Source organism: Hipposideros armiger, unplaced genomic scaffold (genome assembly GCF_001890085.2).
Source record: "Hipposideros armiger isolate ML-2016 unplaced genomic scaffold, ASM189008v1 scaffold_464, whole genome shotgun sequence".
NCBI lineage: Eukaryota > Metazoa > Chordata > Mammalia > Chiroptera > Hipposideridae > Hipposideros > Hipposideros armiger.
Genome location: NW_017731814.1, coordinates 538,666 through 557,334, shown reverse-complemented (window position 1 = coordinate 557,334; position 18,669 = coordinate 538,666). Strand labels below are relative to the sequence as shown.

Here is an 18,669-nt window from a genome sequence, read left to right as displayed (position 1 = left end):
ACGTCTCCTGGCTTGGAGTAGTGAGCAGTGCTCCCCCAAAACTGACCGCTCCCCTTCGCTGCCTGTCTGCGGCCACTAGGACACACGGACTGCCTCTCTATGGCAATGGGCAGTGTGGTGTAGGAAGAGCCTCCTCCCGTTAAATAGCTTCAACCAGCTTCCCGCCATCCACAGCAGGCCTTGCTATTTGCACAGTGAATGACCCGGGCGAAGCCAAGCCTCCCTTCCCTCCCGAAGAGGCACTGTGGGCACTGTTTGTGTTTCAGTCTCTATAGATTCAGCATTCACAACTTGAAGAGGGTGAGACAATGACCCCAGCAGCTGCCTGCAGACTGCTGGCTGGGAGGCTGCTGGAGAGTGTCAGGCCCACCAGGGTTTGCCTGCCACACACCTGGGAGCGTTCTCAGGCAGCCATGACCCACCCAGAGGGAATGAGGGGGGAATTGGGATCCAGAGGCCTGATTGACTTCCACCACCTTTCCCAGCTTCCTTGGCCAAACTTTCCACCGGCTGTGTTGCCCTTGGGGGCCTGGGGAAAAAGAGTAGGGTCCTGGTTCCCGAGGAAGTAGCTGTTTCTGGCTGAGGACAGGAAGAGACAGAACACTTGCCCAGGTAGAGAAAAACAGGAAACTTTCACCAGGTAGAAGAAAGGCACGTTACTTTCAAGGAAGCTGAACATGATTTAATGTATCTGAACAAATGTTTATTGAGTATCTACTATGTGCCAAGTATCATGGGAGAGAGGCAAGTTACATGCTGCCTCTTGAGGAGCTTCCAATGTGCCAAGGGAAGAGGGGTATGCACACAAATAATTGTTACCCAAGTTACATGTAAGTATTGTCAGACAGAAGTGAGATTAACCAGGGCCACCCAACCCTGGAAAGGACCACCTAGGGAAGGAGTGAGCTGCACATAATTTGGGGAATTCAAGCAGAGGTTGGGAGACGTCAACCAGGTCTCAAGAAGGGATTCCTGTGTGGAGCAGAAAGGCATAGTCGGGATGGCCGAGATCCCCACCCACTTCCCAACCTTCTGAACTTGAGTCTCCCTGTTGGCTGCTCAGTAAATTCAATGGAGAAAAGTTGAGAAGTGAAGTGAAATGAAGTGTCAGGTCCGCAGCTTCTGGCCTTAATTCCTTAGTAAATAGAGCTAGTTCTCAGCGCCCCCAGACTCATCCCCCACCCTAGACTCCCCTCAGTGCAGGGTACCAGGAAGTCTAGGCTGGGGTAAGCCCCCATTTCCCCTGGAGCCAGAATTCTCCTAATCACGTTAAAATGAGCACTCCCTCTACAAACAGGGGCAGACCCCTCTGAACCGAGACTTGGTCAGCTCTCTTCACAGCTCTAACTTCTAATCATTGTCATAAACAGGATGGGAGCAGCTGCTCACTCCAGTCTATTATCAGCTTGGTTGGAGACAGAGAAATTTAAATGACAGTAAGATGCTTAGCAAAGAAACGAAAGTCAGTGTTAAAAACAAAGAAAACAAGACAGCTTGTTTCATCGAAATAGAAGGGTTATTAAACAGCCCTGAATTAATCAGTGATCTGCCAGGGTTGGAAATTGAAGGGCAGCACGGCCAGGGTAGCTGGGAGAAGCTTGGTGGGGGCGAGAAAGTTGGCGGCAGGTAGTTGCTGCTCACGCTCTGGGGCTGGCTGCAGGGACTGTGGAAGTGTCACGGTCGTCAGAGGGGTTTTCTATCCTACAGGTATAAGCAGGCTAGGTAGGGAGGGGACTTGGACACCCCAGCCTCTCTCTGCAAAGTCCTGCTTCTGGATTCTTTCCATCTGCTACCACCTGCGCCACCCTGGGGCCAATTTCAGTGCTCATCCCCTCCCCAGCCGTCCTTCCCACCAGCCAGGGCTGGACAGGAGCCAGATGGCGTTAGGTGGATGGCCAGAAGCTCCCAGCCCCAGGCCTTCTCCTCTTTCCCAGGGGGTCCCCAAGAACTCAACTGAGTTGAACTCCTTACACCCCCCTCCCCCATTCCAAAAGAGTGGTAACAGTATATCCCCGAGCAAGGCCAGCTTCTTGCTTACCTGCAGGCAGAGAGTGATCCCTGGAGTAAGTGATCTCTCCTTGCAGATATCAGGTCCTGGCACGTACAGCTCTAGGCAGCAGAGAAGCAAGGTGACAAGTTTAACGCCAGGAGCCCCATGTGCAAGTCCTACTTCCATATCTGGTGCCTTCGCCAAAATATTTCACCTCAAATATACCTGCATGTCTCACCTGTGAAATGGTGATGCTGACGCTATTCTGTCCCGCACAGGCTTGCGGGAGGGGTACATTAATGGGGTAATGTACGCGACATTCTTAGTAAGCTGTAAAATCACTGCACAAATGCTAGTTTCTATTACAGCAGGGTCCCTTGGGACCTCAGAACGAACCATCAGGAGAAAAGTTTTGCAGAGAGCATGGAATGGGTCTGGGAGGAAAGGAGCTGGGAGGAAAGCCGTTCCCCTGACCTTGGCAGGGGTGGGGGAGGGGCAGGGGCCTACACATCGGGCCAGCACATGAGCACCCATTTCATTGGGGTGTGCAACACGCTGGATCTTGAATCAATCATTCCAGGAGCATTTTCTATGCTCTTTGACCTCAGCATTCTTTCGCTTCAGCCCTCCCTCCCTCCTGAGTTCCCCCCTAGCTGTTTACCCTTTTCCAGGCTCCTCTCTCACACCCCATTCATCATGGGGGCCAGATTCTCACTCAGGGAGTTCTTTTCATCTCACTGCCTCAGGTCCCCCCACGCTGCACTGGCCTGACTTCCCCTCCAGCACATTCTTCTCCCTGTGTCAGCCTCTCTGATAATTACTCCCTTCACTTTCCCTCGCAGTGGGGCTGGGGTCCCCAACGGATAGGGCCTCAAGGGCCTCAAAAGTCTCTCCTCCCCTGCAGCCTCACCCAGGGGCTGATGCCACTCCAGGAGCGTTGAGGGTCTCCTGGCCAAATCCACATGCATCCTGGCACAGACAAGCCCCTTAAGTGGACAGACCTCTGCCAAGAATGCCAACCACCCCACAGTTTCCACACGTCTCTTTTATCCAGCTCCGCAGCACTTCCCCTACCCACATGTGTGCCTGTGAGCTCGCGTGTTCCTTAAGAGAGGCTGCCTGACAGCTCGGGATCTTTTCTGCAAGAGCTCAGAGTCTCAGACAAAGAGAGAAAAATAATAGAAACTGAAGGTGGGACGGCACAGGGTGGGGACACAGCCTGCTTGAGAAGCTTCCTCATAAAAAAGGAGTTACTGCTTTTTATTCAAAAGCTGGATGTTGGTTCAGAAAAGCACTGGAGAGGAGAGGGAGGGAAGATGAGGGAAGGAGTGTCATTGACATGCTGGCCAGACCCAGTATGGGGAGAGCCCGAAGGATGTGGAGCTCCAGCCCCCATACTAGCATCTCCTCCTCTTCATATGGGGCAGCTTTTCTGTTTTCTCCTTTCCTACTAAGAGTACTAGGATGAGTCACCAAGAGCAGCAGAAGTGGCCCTTAAATCACCCTCGAGGCTGTGAGAGGAGCTGGAGGGTTGGGGGGCCGGGGTGGGGGTGGTAATCTGGACAGTTTGGGGCCGAGGGGTCTGGGGAGAATGGCTCCTAAGGACCAGCAGCACCCAGTTCCTTCTGAGAGACCAGGGACTGGGGAGCTGGGCCACCATGCTCCCCATCACAAGAATCACCCCTCTCCTGGCTGAAACGGCCCTCAGCCTTCATTGCCGTCATACAGGGCAGCCATTTCTGCCAAGGAGATGGTACAGTGTTTCTCCAAAAACAGAAATGAGGGTAACTGGTATTTATCCAGAGCTGTGGAGTTTACAAAGACACTTTCATATCCATTATTTCATTGATTTCTCACCACAGCCCTGTAAAGGATCTTTTCACAGCTGAGGAAACTGAGGTTCTGAAAGGTTAAATACTATGTTCAAGGTCACCAGACAAGGAAGTGATAGAGCAAGACTTGAACCCAGGTCTGTATCCAAATCCCATAGCCTTTTTTCTGCACCCGCCACCTGACTCCATGCACCACGGTGAGTCTGACCTCCTTATAGGAGAGCCCTGTTCTGCAACCTTCATAGGGGCTCTCACCCCACCCCACTCTGCTCTCGATCACTTCATGTTCTCAACTGACCGTTTCTTACTATACACTTTTCACATGATCTATGGAATTATACGATTTGTGGCTTCGGAGCTGTCTTGCCAAGACCGTGCCTGCACAAGCCCTGTCTGCATTTGGGCACTCTTCAAACGCAAGCTGGTATCTTCCCATTCTTCTTCACCCTCCTCCCCATCTCATCCACTAGCCAATGACATCTGCTCTTCACCCAGTGGGCTTAAGATGAACAACAGTCAGGATCCTTCCCAAACGCTTCACTCCCTTTTTCACTGCCGCCAAAAGATCAGTTATTGAGCCAAGTGTGGTCAATCCACGTCTTCGGGCAGCCTAGCAGCTGAGAAAGGCCAGTGAGTATCTCCGTCTCTCCTCTCCTCTGTGCCCACGGGTCAGACTAAGCACAGACTGAATGCAAGGCATGGGGCTAACCCTGCAGAGCATGTGAAGAACAGGAGGTACTGTCCCTGCCCTCCAGGAGCCTCCAATTCAATGGAAGGATATGACATAGTCATATAACATACAAGAGCCAGCACTGCATTGCAGTATATGCTAAAAACAGCAGTTTCTAATTGACTTTGGAGGAGAAACACGTTGATTGGGAGTGGGCAAGTCCTAGAGGCTTCATGAGGTTTTGAAAGATGGACAGGGTTTGGATAGGCAAAGAAGAAAGCGGAGATGGGCTTTCTGGGGAGAGGGCACCACAAAGGTGAAGCTGTGCAAGGTTTTCTGGGGACTCAACAGATTGTTGGGAGTGGAGTCACTCGGGAAGAGATGGGAAGGGGGAGGCTGGAGAAAGATGGAAGAGCCATCTTGGGAAGGACTTGAACTTGGGTGCTTAGCAGTCCGGCCTTGAGCCTATCTGGGCAACAGAAGGTGTTCCCATAGGTGGATATCACACTCTGGCCATGTGCCTGGCAAAGTCAGACAAGGAGGCTGAGGCACAAGAAATGAAGCAGTACCAGGCACAGCTACAGATGAATCTTAGCTTCCAGTGACTTTTATTCAGGTCCGTCTCAGCCTATAGCCTCTGTGACAGTCATACGTGCACCATTTTCAGGGAGGCAGAATCACGCTTGCTGGTAGAGACCTACTCTTTTGAACTTTGGGGAAACCTGACTTCTAGAAATGGACAGTGTTAAAAAATGCACCTTGATCTGGCACGAATGGCCGCTTTCCCTGACGAGAAGATGAAGCAATAGCGATGGGGAATGTTCCTTGTCCCTAGCGTGCTTCAGTGGCCCTCCATGGGAGCCTCTGGGGACAGAAAGATAAGAGGGTCTGCAAAAGAAACAGGAAGTGCTCTCACCAGGGGACTTCTGGGGGATATTAAAACTTGTCCTCAAGAGGAGAAAGATGCATACAGCTTCTCGGAAAGTAAGTGAGGTTTGGGGCCAGTCCATTGCCTGAGAGCTGAGATGAATCCTGGTGTTTTGTTTGCATTTCCCCCCCGCCTCATTTTTTTTTCTCCCTTTCCCTCCCACTGCTATGAATTGGAGTGGCGCCATTATTCTTTGAAAACATTACGTGGTTAATGGCAGCATAATATGCCATTATGTGGAGTAACCGTAATTTATTTAACCACTTACTTGGGCGCTTTCTACCCTCTGCCCTGCTCTCCTGCTATTTCTACCTCAGAAGCCCTGGTTCTGCTGTGGACAGTAAGGAGGGGTAAGAAAGCAGGAGATGCATTGCCTGGCTCCCTGGAAAGGCTGTTTGGAATTTCACTGAAAGGTGGCTGCTAGCTAGCAACCCTCTTGCCATGAAACACCCCTGGATTCCACCTTGTAACACATAACTCAACCCATACCACCCCCACCCTCAGCTCTGCTCCATTATCAAAATGAGAGGCTCAAGTTTTGACCTTTCAAATAAAGTACTTGCCAAGTCTTATTTAACATTCTAGTGAGTCTTTCCAGACCAGAGATAAGAGGGTTTGGTTGAAAAATATATGCTAAATATCTAGGCAAGATGCAATAGTAAGTAAGCATAGGCATGAGGAAGGAGAACTAGTCTAGTTATAGACTAGTTGATAACTAGTCTAGTTATCAGCCTTTCTGAGATTCTGTTTTTCCATCTTTGAAATGAGGAGAATAATACTCATTTTGCAAGATAATCACAAAATTTTTCATTGCATATGCAAAGAATCTAGTACTGTGCTATGTAGTTAATTAATCCAGTGTAGTGCGCCATGCCAGGTGGTTAATTAATAATAATAGCTGCTTCTTTTTATTATTTTTTGTTATAGAAACAAATAAGTTCCTCTTATTATGCTACTCACAGCCCTCAGGGTATGAGGTCTCCTAGTATGAATTTGGACTCGACTTAGCAAAGCCATATCCCCACTTTATCCCTTTCCCTGCTTTTGGAAGGAACCTGAGAATTCCTTTTCCTGTCCTTTAATCCCATAATGTCTATCAGAACAGCAACCCCCCCTACTAGGATAGTATAAGTAGGGTCCACCTTAGAGTCAGAGGAGAACTGGGGTGAGCTTTCTGAGCCCCCATAGTGCCCAGGGCAGGCTCACTCCCAGGGTCTACTGCTCCTAGCCTCAGAGCCCTGCTAACCTGCAAAAATCCTTTCCACCCCAGAACTGAGGTGGCCATGGCAAGGTGGCACTCCTCCCTGGCTGTCCCCCAGAGGGGGTTGAAGAGGGCAGAACCCACGTGGTTTGGGAGGGTAGGGAACAGAGTGTAGGGGGGAGGCAGCTTCTTGAAATTGATTGCTCTTGTAGTTTAGTTTATACCATGGGCTTTCTCAGCGCTGCCCGGGTGGCGACCTTTAGATAATAAAGGGAATTCTGGGAGATTTCTGACAGGCCCATGACATATGGGGCAGGTCTGCAGGGTCAGGCGTGTATCTCCCTGCTCCTGGCCCCAGGGTAATGAATCTTGTTTTGACTTTGCAAAGCCAGCCCAGCCAGTGCCCCCTCCCCTTCACAACCCCTCAAGTGAGTAAGTGTCTTTGGAACCCTTCATAATTCAGGGAGACAACTCCAAACTTTTACGGCCTATGAGAGCAGAGGACAAACACTGGATGTTTTGCTAAGGCCCTGGGAGAGCTGGTAGGGTTTCCAGGGCTCGATCAGAGCCCACTGGGAGACCTGAGGATGGGGGGAGGGGGAGAAAGCAGCAGAAAACTATTCCTAGTATGAAAAGGCAGGGTTTCCCGGGACAGTCGGGAGTGGAAGCTGCATGGGATTGGAAGGAGGTCACTCCCTGGGAGTCACAAAATATCCCATAAGGTTCTTGGGGTCTGACAAGCGACACTCTGACTTTCCTGGGCATGAGCAGAAGAACCAGGCAGAGGGGGCAAAAAGGCTAGGAACCACTCTGCAGGAAAAGCCCAACACTAGTCCTTCTGGGAATACAGCTGGGAGAGACAGCAAGTAGATTATCTGGGCTGAGTTGTTGTGCTGCCTTCAGTCCTCACAGAGATATTAAGAGATCTACCTTTCCAAGCGTGTTGGCCCCGGGTTGGCTCATACCCACCGCCTCGATACAAGCATGCGTGCTTGCACATGCAACCCCACACACCCCTTTTCTCTAAAAGAACAATTCCTTAGCCAAGATGCTAGAGAACATTACTCCTCCCTGCTAGGTTAGTCTGCTAGGGCTGCTTGAACAAAGTACCACAGACTGAGTGGCTTAAATAACAGAAATGTATTGTCTCATAGTCCTGGAGGCTGGAAGTCATGGTGTCGGCAGGTTGGTTCCTTCTGAGGGCCATGAGGAAGCTCTGTCCTGGGCCTCTCTCCTCAGCTTGTTGATACCCTCTTCTCCCTGTGTCTCTTCACATCATCTTCCATCTGTGCCTGTCTGTCTCTGTGTCTAAATTTCCTAATCCAACAGTCAGTTGGATTCGGGCTCACCTTAATGACTTCATTTTAACTTGATTACCTCTTTAAGACCCTATCTCCAAATACAGTCACATCCTGAGGTACTAGGGGCTAGGACTTCAACATATGAATTTTGAGGGATACAATTCAATCCATAACACCCGCCATCCTGCCTTTCTTGCCAACATCTAGCCTTTGCACTTCTGCCTGTCACCCTGTCTGCCCACCATGCCGTCTGGGAGGTAGAGGCCATCACTGTCATGTGCTCACATGGAATGCAAGGTCCTATTGCTAGAGCAGAAAGGCAACACAGCTCTGGTCACGTAGCCTCACCACCTGAAATACGGGTTCTCCCCTCACCGCTGAGCAGGCTGGTAGATGAGCAGGCTGGTAGAGGCTGCGTGAGTTTCCTTCACGTACTCCTTGGTCACTGGAGAGTGGGTCTGGTTTATCCACTTGTGTGAAAGGAATTACATAGAAAGACAAGCAGGGGAGCGCTCTTCAAAGTGACTGGATAGAAATTGTCACCAAAAGTTGTGTTGACACACATGGGTGGGGGGTAGGGGGGAGCACAATGTTATCTGTTTCACCTTCTCAGGGAAGGATGCCAGGGGGGCATGTAAACAGATGCCCATTTGTTTTCCTCCTCTGCCTCCCCGCCCTTTCCTTCTCTTTCGCTCTGGGATGAGGTAGCGCCACTTAGCTTCACATAACAGCACAGAGTCTGGGGGGAAAAGTGACATTCGATTAACGAAGCGAATGCAGCTGGTATAGCTGTGACATCTAAATTGTTCCTTTGGTCCCGTTATTTTCTGTTAGAAATTCTCCCTTTCCCCACCCCCACCCCCTTTTCCCTTTAAATCGCGTGCATAAAATACGCTAATAACAATCTGCGGTGTCTGGGCATGAGTGACAGCTGAAATAAGAAAAAGACTAATCGTACCTCCCGCAGCCCTTGTCACATGGAGATTAAATGAGTCTCTCTCCCCCCTCCCTGCTCACCTCCCCTCTTCCCTACTCTCTCCTCTCTCTCATGGTCTTTTCTCAATGAGAACCACGGGCATTTGAATAATAATATTATAGACGCCATCAGGGTGACAGTGGGGAAAAAATCAGCTCAAACCCATGATTATTCCTTCAATCTAATAATTATTTAAATACCAGATAACTCCTTTCACTCTAATTGAGGCCTTTCAGCTGCCGGCATTCCCCAAGGCCTTTGCGTTCGCCCTCTCGCTCACCTTGTGCTACCAACGTGCCTGGACTACCTCTGAGGTCGGTGTTAGACAGTGACGCTTGGAATGTTTGCATGTACAACCGCACAAATGACATTAAGTTGGCTCCTTCAGGGTCACTCCACACACAGGGGACAAGCTGGGCCCCACCATCTCACATTTAGACATGTTATCCTCATAGACTTTAATTTATAGAAAGCTTAAGCCAAAAGGAGCCCTCTGAGGTCACTGGGACCAATCCCCTGCCTCGGGGTAAACTTTTTCCTGGACAGCTGTCAGGAAAATTCACTGTCAGAGAATTCCATAATGTCCTTGGCAGCGTGCCCCAGGGATCACCCCTAGGTAGGACGCCCCCAGACCGTTAACATCTAACTTTATCCCTTCTGCTATGTACAGTTCTAACTCTTTGGGAAGAAGACGCTTCCTGTGATTAAACTCCATCTGACCTGTCTGTGAGGCTGTCTATAACCCAAAGGGATATGGCACAGGACACCATAGCCCCCAAGTCACAACGTAAGTGCCATTCCTGTGTGTGACTACTACCTCGACCTGCTTTGGGCTTAGAGTACGTCAGAGGTCATTCTCCCCAACACAGACGGAAGCCATTCTGAGAGGGTCTCTCTCTCTCCCTCTGCCTCTTAATCTCCCGCCTCCTTGAGTTTGCCTTGCGGACCACCTCCTTGTCCAGGCCCAGAGCCAGGCTCAGTTCTGCCCATTATGGGGTCACCCCCATCAGGACACCTTCTTTCCCCAAACAGAGCAACCTCAAGGCAGAACGTAACTGACTCCCAGGGCCTTCCTGCCTATGACAGAGGAAGCACCACACTTTGCAGAGCTGATTGCAGCCTGTCCCTGACTTGTTTTGGGTCACCTTGGATGATTCGTTTTCTTTCCACGGGTTTTGGTTTCTTCATCTAAATATAAGTCTTTGATTGCAGTTACCATGTAATCTCCTTCAGCATTGGCCCTGAATTGCTGCTTTAAAGGTGCTGCTAATTGGAAAGGAGAGCTGGGGGAGAGGACGGACCTCCCTCTGCCATGGGGGAAGACGGAGGCAGGGTGAATCCCCAGTGCGTCTGCTCACTCCTTCTCTGACTTCACAACCCTTGTCGCCATGCTTCCTTTTTCTCTGTCACCACCTGGCTCCTGGGAATCCTGGCTGTGTGAGCCACCTAGTAGGTGCAGTCATAATAATTGGTACCTTCTACTGCTGTTATGAAAAATATCATAGCCAGGATGGTGTTGGTGATAGTGCTGGTGATGACAGTGCAGGTGGTAACGATGAAGGTGGTGACAGTGACGACAGAATGGAGACAGTGCTGATGGTGGAGCTACAGATGGGCCCAAGGGTGTGAGATCTACAACCATGAACTTTGAATTAATTTGGCAAAATCATATCCCAACTCTAACTCCTCTTCCTACCAGCCCGTTTTGCAATAAGGGAGGCCAAGTGAAAGCACAGAGGCACGTGTGCCCGGATCTCCTGGAAAAGGCACAGAGCGGGTCACCAGGGTGGAGAGAACCCTGCACTGAGCTGAACTGAATGCCATTTCCTCCCTGCTTTGCCACTGATGCCTGCAGCAGCTGATCAGGAAGGTATTGCATGCCTCCACTGGCTGCCACCAACACCTGCCTCCTGAATCCTGATCAGGGAAGTGGTGTCATCAGGTTCTCCAAATGAAATATTTAGTGACACTTGCTTCCCAAAGAGGCAAGCATGGCTTCAGCTTGGCATCAGGAGCACTCGGAGTAAGATGTCCTGGGAGACTCCACTGGTAGGGGGAACGTCCCAGAGCCACATGTCCTGGTTGGAGACTTGGGGTTGGGGAGGAGAACAAAGACTAGGCAAGTTTGGGCTCTTGAGAATGTATGTGGCAAAGTGACTTCATGAACTACACAGGGAGAGGAGAAGTGACAGGAAGATGAAGGAAGCATCATTAAGAGGAAACTCCTGAGGTTGACATTAGAAGAAAAGTGAGGTGAGAAGGAAATGCTGTGTGTACAAAGTCATAGGCATATGCTCTCTGGCTTCTACCAAATTGAGAACGGGCAATCCATTCTAAGGCAAATCATAGAATGGATGGAGATAAAGAGCCGGAAATATTAACAAATAGATCACTACTACTAAAGATTCATGTATAATGAACACTTAAAATGGGCTGGGCATTGTTCTAAGAGCTTTATATGTATTAACTGACTTTATCATAATAATCCTATGAGGCAGATGCTAGTACTAATCCCATTGCATGTAGATAGTAGCGAGATAGTATCACAGAATGCCTAAGGACCTTGACCAAGTTTACACAGCTATCAGCTCTGTTTGACTCCAGGCATCTAAGTTCAGAGTTCATACATTTAACCACTGCACCACACAGCTTCCCACCAGAGGTAAAAAGGTGGGTGCCCATCCCCCTTCTTCTGAGCTCAAGTAGGAGACTTGATCTTTGCCAGCTGGGCCCTGCTTTGCAACAGCTACTTGGTTATATCAGCCTTGACACGGAAAGACAGAGGCCCTCAACTTGCTGTTAAAGTCAGTTGTCCCTGTGAAACCACGCTCCTAACATAGAGTGTGAACCTCCCCGGCCACCCCTGCACGGCCTGAAACCAGGCTGCCTCTCGACTCCAGTCCACCAGTGCCTGCTGCTCCTAGTTGGATGACCCTGGAGCCCCATGGGATAAATCCACATGGCTGGTCACCAGGAGCCGTCTGATCCAGAATAGATGCAATTGAGGAGTAAGAGAAAAAGAGAAAAAGACCACTATAGTGGTCTGCTGAGAAATCCTGGCCTAACCAGCTTTACCAGGTTGGGTAGAAGGACTCAGCTGCTATCTCAATCGCAGACTCCAGAAGCTGAAAGAAGCAAGCCTCAAGGTATTATTTCATCTGAAAGAAGAAATCTTACAAACTGGCTAATTTCAATACCCTTTATTTTAAGATAAAAAAAAATAGGCTTAAGTTGATACTAGACCAGTCTAAAGCCATCCAACTCATGGGTGACACTGGCAGAATTTGAATCCAGGGCTCCCAAGTCCTCCACTCTTCCTCCTGCTCCATGACTTCATGCTTTCTAGCTTCCAGGCCAGTTTTCCCACTTATAGTTCAACTCTCAGGGTTCTGCACCTCTGCCAGCTTCTCTGACAGCTGCAGAGAAGCTGTGTTGGGACTGGTGCAGTAGTATGATAGAGAAGATCACCTTAGATCTATTCTCTTGCCTTTGACACGTTAAACCCAGATTGAACCCTTTCACCAGGTCAGGGAGAGCTGGGGGTCAAAGGGGATCACAATGCTCATTCCCATGGAAAGGAGAAATATGAGCAAAGAGAGAAATCGGGAGCTTAGGCAGGATTCCTGAAGAGCAGCCTCCTGGGGAGGCTTCAATGAAAATAATAACTAGCAAAAGTTGAGCATTCACTGTGTGCCCGCCACCACCAGGCGAAGAGGTCTCCCTGCATTATCTCATTTACTTTCATGACAAACTGAGAGGTAGGTACTGTAATTATCCCCATTCCACCAGAAAGGGAGATGAGGCTTGACTTGCCCAGGGTCCCAAATTTGTCCCCAAACTCTGCCTATCAGCAAAAGCCACTCACAATTCAAACTGTGTCTCAGGGAGATGCTGGGCAGGGAGGTGACATGGGTGATCTTAAGTCACGCTGTGTCCTTTGATGTTTTCTCTGCTACCAGGACCCCCTTCCTGCAGCCACGGGCTACACATATATGTGCATGTACGTTGTGGAGAAGGCAGGAGTGTGCTATGCACAAACTCAGTGCCAGATTATCTCAGAGAGCACTTTTAAAAAGGCAAAACCCGAAGCGCAGCATGGTGACAATTAGAATCATCCTTAGGGCCCCTGGTGGAATGCACGGCCCCCAACATGAGGCTAAAGGAGCTTTCTGACTCAGAGAGAGTGGCATGGCCTCTTGCAGCTCCTTCTCCAGCTGGGGAATGTGAAATTCTGTTATTTCCTTTCCGTGGCTCCTCTTGAGGAATTCACGTCCTGCTACCGGCCCCAGGACATTGCTAAAAATAAACTCTGGTTTTCAAACTGAAAGCTGTCTGTCGGGAGACTTTGCTGGTGTGCGCGCGTGGGGCCGGAAGGGCTGTGTCGGAGTCCCCTGAGGTCAGCCGGGACCGCACGCTGCTGTTGCCTTCCTCTTTCCAAGGAAGCCTGGGGCCTCGTGAGTCACCCCAGAACCCCCGGTGGAGCCTGGTTGGAAGAGAGCAGTCAGGTGGGGCCTGCCTCTTGGCACCATGATGGCTATCAGGCCCAGGACGCAGAGTTGAGGTGGAGGAAGGAGTTTCTAAAGACACAGAGCAAAAATGGTTCAAATTCCCAAAGGTGGCATCTGTTCTAATTTTAATCCAGTCCAGCCAGATTGGGGAGTGGAAAGAAATGGGACTCTTCCTAAGCCGCCTTGGAGCCAATTCCCCATCTTTGGCCTGGGTGTGTCCACTCCTGCCGCCTCACCACCCAGAGTTCTGTCTGGACTTGCCTGAGAAGGGTGCCGGGAAGTCTCCATTGGGGGTGAAGATTTCTCTGCTAGACGGGCCACTGTCCCCCCTGCTGCTGCCACTGTCCCTCTCCACACTCGTCAGGAGCAGTGCTTTTAGAGGGAAGGGACAGCCTCTTCTCTCCCACCCTGCTGCCCAAGGGTCCCCAGAAACTCTCAACAGGAACCCCACTTTGCCCATCCAGGCAGCTTCCTTGGAAAACAGAGAAGCTTTAGAGCTTGGGGGTCCAGGGCGAGGGGGAGGAGCAAAGGAGTCAGGGCAGGAGCCTGACTGGGCCCTGGCAGGGCAGGCTGAGGCCCGGGGGTGACTTCACGGATCCCGAAACAGCCACGAGGCCCCAGCAGTCCTGGGACGAGACTGACCCTCAACTGGCCTCCCTTTGCTCCTCTCCCCGTTTTCCAAACCCAAAACTCTTGTCCAGGTGGCTAAAGCTGGACTTGGATAGCCAGTCCCCTTCTCGAAGATGCCGACTCCTCCTGTGTCCTGCCTGCAGAGAAGCAGAGGTTGACGTTTTGTCCTCAAGACCTGGCAGCCCACACTCCCTGGGAGGCAGTGGCTGCCACCCTCCCGTGTCCCAGAGAAGAATGTGCGATGGGGAGGGAGATGTCTACCCAGTTCCCCGGGGCTGTTCTGGCTTCTGAATGGCACCTGTGGGAATCCCAGGCCTATCGGCCACAGCGCATTTCACTTTTCTAAGAAATTTTAACAGCTAACATCAGGGATTCTTCTTTCTGGGAAGGACGAGGCGGCGAGAAGCGCTGTTTTCAGGAGAAGTGCTTCCCTGTGGAAGACAGAGCACGAGAAAGTCAGGAAACAGCCATGTGAGGGGATGGAAATCTGAAATAAGAAGGAATTTATTTATGATATCGGACTCTGGGAGTAGTTGGCCAGGAGAGGCTGAGAAAGGACCTTCCTAACAAGCGTTAAAAAAAAATGGGAGATTTCCACCTGACTGGGAGAGGACAGACATGACACCTGGGTGGGGAAGACTGACTTTAGTCCCAACACAGGGATTGACTGGCTGAGTGAATTTAAACAGCCTTTTAACCTCTCTCAGAGGTAAAAACGATGTCTTAAGAGCACAGAAATAGAGATGCTTTGTAAAGTAAAAGAAAGGATTTTACAGTGTAAAGGCTGGGGACCAAAATAGATAATAGGATTCCCTGAACAACTCAAAGAGGGAGAAAGTATGTTAAAAATAGAAAAACCGACATGGAGAAGGAAGAAACTCGCAGAGCCAGCCAGGGCTGGGACCCTGGGTCAAGCCATCCGATTCACTCTTCTCAGGACTTATTTTCTGTCTGACCACCCTGCCTTCTGTTTTCCAGAACCATGTGAGGGCCAACCCAGGAAGGTGGCGTTGAGGGCTCAGAGGATCTGCCTCCTCATCCTCGCCCCTCTCAGCATGGAACAGAGGAGGCCCTGGCCACGGGCCATAGAAGTTGACAGCTGGTCTGTGGTCCTGCTCTCAGCGGTCTGGGTGCTGCTGGCCCCCCCAGTAGCCGGCATGCCTCAGTTCAGCACCTTCCACTCTGAGAACCGTGACTGGACCTTCAACCACTTGACCGTCCACCGAGGGACGGGGGCGGTGTATGTGGGGGCCATCAACCGGGTGTACAAGCTGACGGGCAACCTGACCATCCAGGTGGCTCACAAGACAGGCCCGGAAGAGGACAACAAGTCTTGTTACCCGCCCCTCATTGTGCAGCCCTGCAGCGAGGTGCTCACCCTCACCAACAATGTCAACAAGCTGCTCATCATTGACTACCCTGAGAACCGCCTGCTGGCCTGTGGGAGCCTCTACCAGGGGGTCTGCAAGCTGCTGCGGCTGGATGACCTCTTCATCCTGGTGGAGCCGTCCCACAAGAAGGAACACTACCTGTCTAGCGTCAACAAGACGGGGACGATGTACGGGGTGATCGTGCGCTCCGAGGGGCAGGATGGCAAGCTCTTCATTGGCACCGCTGTGGATGGAAAGCAAGATTACTTCCCGACTCTGTCCAGCAGGAAGCTGCCCCGGGACCCTGAGTCTTCTGCCATGCTCGACTACGAGCTACACAGTGATTTCGTCTCCTCCCTCATCAAGATCCCCTCCGACACCCTGGCCCTGGTCTCCCACTTTGACATCTTCTACATTTATGGTTTTGCCAGTGGAGGTTTTGTCTACTTCCTCACCGTCCAGCCTGAGACCCCTGAGGGCATGGCCATCAACTCAGCTGGAGATCTTTTCTACACCTCGCGCATCGTGAGGCTCTGCAAGGATGACCCCAAGTTCCACTCATACGTGTCCCTGCCCTTTGGCTGCACTCGGGCTGGGGTGGAATACCGCCTCCTGCAGGCTGCTTACCTGGCCAAGCCCGGAGATTCCCTGGCTCAGGCCTTCAATATCAGCAGCCAGGATGACGTGCTCTTCGCCATCTTCTCCAAAGGGCAGAAGCAGTATCACCACCCGCCCGATGACTCTGCCCTGTGTGCCTTCCCCATCCGAGCCATCAACTTCCAGATAAAGGAGCGCCTGCAGTCCTGCTACCAGGGTGAGGGCAACCTGGAGCTCAACTGGCTGCTGGGGAAGGACGTCCAGTGCACCAAGGCGGTAAGGAAGGCTCACCCCGCTCGACTCCTGATCCAGAGTTCGGGCTCCAACTGTCCTGCCTGTGTCCCGGTGCACGCCCTGCTCCTAGACCACCCGGGCCCGAAATGAGAGAGGTTTTCAGGTTCACGTTGTCAGGTGGCGACCGGGAACACAGACTCTGATGCGTACCAGACACTCAGGGCATTTTTGCTGATCCAACCATTGAGTCATTCCAAATACAGTTGACTCTTGAACAATAGGGATTAGGTGTGATGACCCCCTGCACAGGTGAAAATCGGTGTATCTCTTTTGACTCCCCAAAACCTTAATTAGTAGCCTACTGTTGACTGGAAGCCTTACCGATAACATAAACAGTCAATTAACACACACATGTTTTGTATGTTACATGTATTATATACTGTGTTCTTACAATAAAGGGAGCTAGAGGAAAGCAATTGTTATTAAGAAAATCATAAGGAAGAGAAAATACATTTACAGGACTCACTGAAAAAACAACACAAGTAAGTGTACCTGTGCAAACTCATGTTCCAGGGTTAACTGTGTGTGTGTGTATATATATATATATATATATATATATATATATATATACATAGTGTCTATATCACACCAGGCACTGTTGTAGGCACTGCCGGCTTCAGCGGTGAACCGTGCAGCAAAGGCTCCTGTCCTCATGGAGCTTTCGTTAGTGAGGCAAGACAAATAAATACATAAAACATGGAGTCTGTCAAATGGTGATAATTGCTATAGGGAACAATAAAGCGGGGAAAGGGAAGAGGCAGGACCCGAGAGGATTGATTCATTGAAAAAGTGGCCTTTGAGCAAAGACTGAAGAAAGGAAACGAGCCATAGGAGTATCTGGGGGAAAACACTCCAGAAAGAGGGGGCAGCAAGTGTAAAGAGTTCAGGGCATGCCTGGAGTGCGCGAGGAATAACAAGGAGGATTCTGCAGCTAGATCGGCTCACGTGGGAGAAAGGGTGGCAGGAGATTTGGCCGGTCAGAGGTCACAGGGACCAGGTCATGTCCTTGCAGGGCCTTGTGAAGCCAAGTGAGGGGGTTGAGTCGGCGGCTGGATGTGTAAGTCAGAGGAGAGCGAAGGAAGTTGAGCTTGGCTGGTCGATTGAAAACTGGGGAAATACAGTCAGGTGCCTGGGCACAGGGAAAAGAATAGAGGAAGAGGACACCCGAGACAAGCAAATCAGTGGCAAGCACTGTCCTGTCAGAGGGTCAAGTTGCTGCCATCTAAGTGGTCACCATGATCCACTCCATCCATCCATCCATCCATCCATCCATCCATCCATCCATCCATCCATCCATTTATATTTCCCTCAATCCATCCATCACACATCCTTCCATCCATTAAAAAAAAGGGTATTGAAGATATTCCAAGTGCCCAGCACTGTACCTGGCACTAGGATACAAACATGAAAAGACATGATTATCACCCTCACAGATCTCATAACCTAGTGGGAGAGAGAGAGGGAGTGGGAAAGAGAGAGAGAGAAATAGCCAGCAATGCAATATAGTGGCTCAGAGTTTGGGCTTCAGAGGCAAACACCACAGTTCATATTCCATCTATGCTGTTTCCTGGCTTCGGAAGTACCTTAGCATCTCTATCTCTATGTTATCATCTGTGAAATGAGAATCATAACGCCTACTTCATGGGATGACCAGAGGAAATAATATATGTCAAAACTAACGCCGTGCCTAGCATGATAGGCTTACCATTGTTAGTTAACTGTTGTGCCATGTGAGAAGTGCTAAGATAGATCGCTGTGCAAAGTGCTGTGGACTCTGGATCTGCAGCCTCAGGGAAAATGTGAGACCAAGAGGCTCATATCGCTGCCTTCTGAGTACCCTGAATTGAGGGTGCCTGGCATTAGAACCAAAAACCACTTCTTAAAGCAAACAGATCATGCCTCGGCTATACTTCTGCTCGTCTATACACCATCATTTGCTTGGTATGATAGGATAGTGGTTAAAGTTCAGACAGTAGGCTTTGAAGTTCAACAGATTTGTGTTTAAAAATCAGTTCTACCACTTGAAACTGTGGACAAATTTTGTACCTCCTCTGAGCTGTGATGTTTTTCATCTTTAAAATAGAGATAATAGTACCCTCTTTTATGGTTATTATGAGGATCAAATAGAACATGGATGTAAAATGCTTAGCACAATACCTGACACATAATAAGCATTCAATAAATGGCAGCTGTAATTATTAATATTTGTTATAATAATAAAGAACCAGTAATTTGCTGGTATTTCACTTTTGTACAATTAGGAGGTTGAACTCGATAATCTCCAAAGGTCTTTATGGCACTAAAATTCCATAACCTATGGCCCCAACTAGTCAGGAGAAGTGGAGAGGAAATGAAAGGGTTAACCCTCTTGC

General features: G+C 50.1%; 1 protein-coding gene across 1 annotated transcript in view; it reads left to right on the top strand.

Annotated features, from left to right (window-relative positions):
* The window catches only part of PLXNA2 (plexin A2), a 219,098-nt gene that overhangs the window by 14,494 nt on the left and 185,935 nt on the right, over window positions 1-18,669 (top strand). Inside the window, exon 2 of the mRNA XM_019666177.1 lies at window positions 15,015-16,279. Within this exon, the coding sequence (XP_019521722.1) occupies window positions 15,092-16,279 (1,188 nt within the window). The 5' untranslated portion in view covers window positions 15,015-15,091. The remainder of the gene's footprint in view (window positions 1-15,014; window positions 16,280-18,669) is intronic.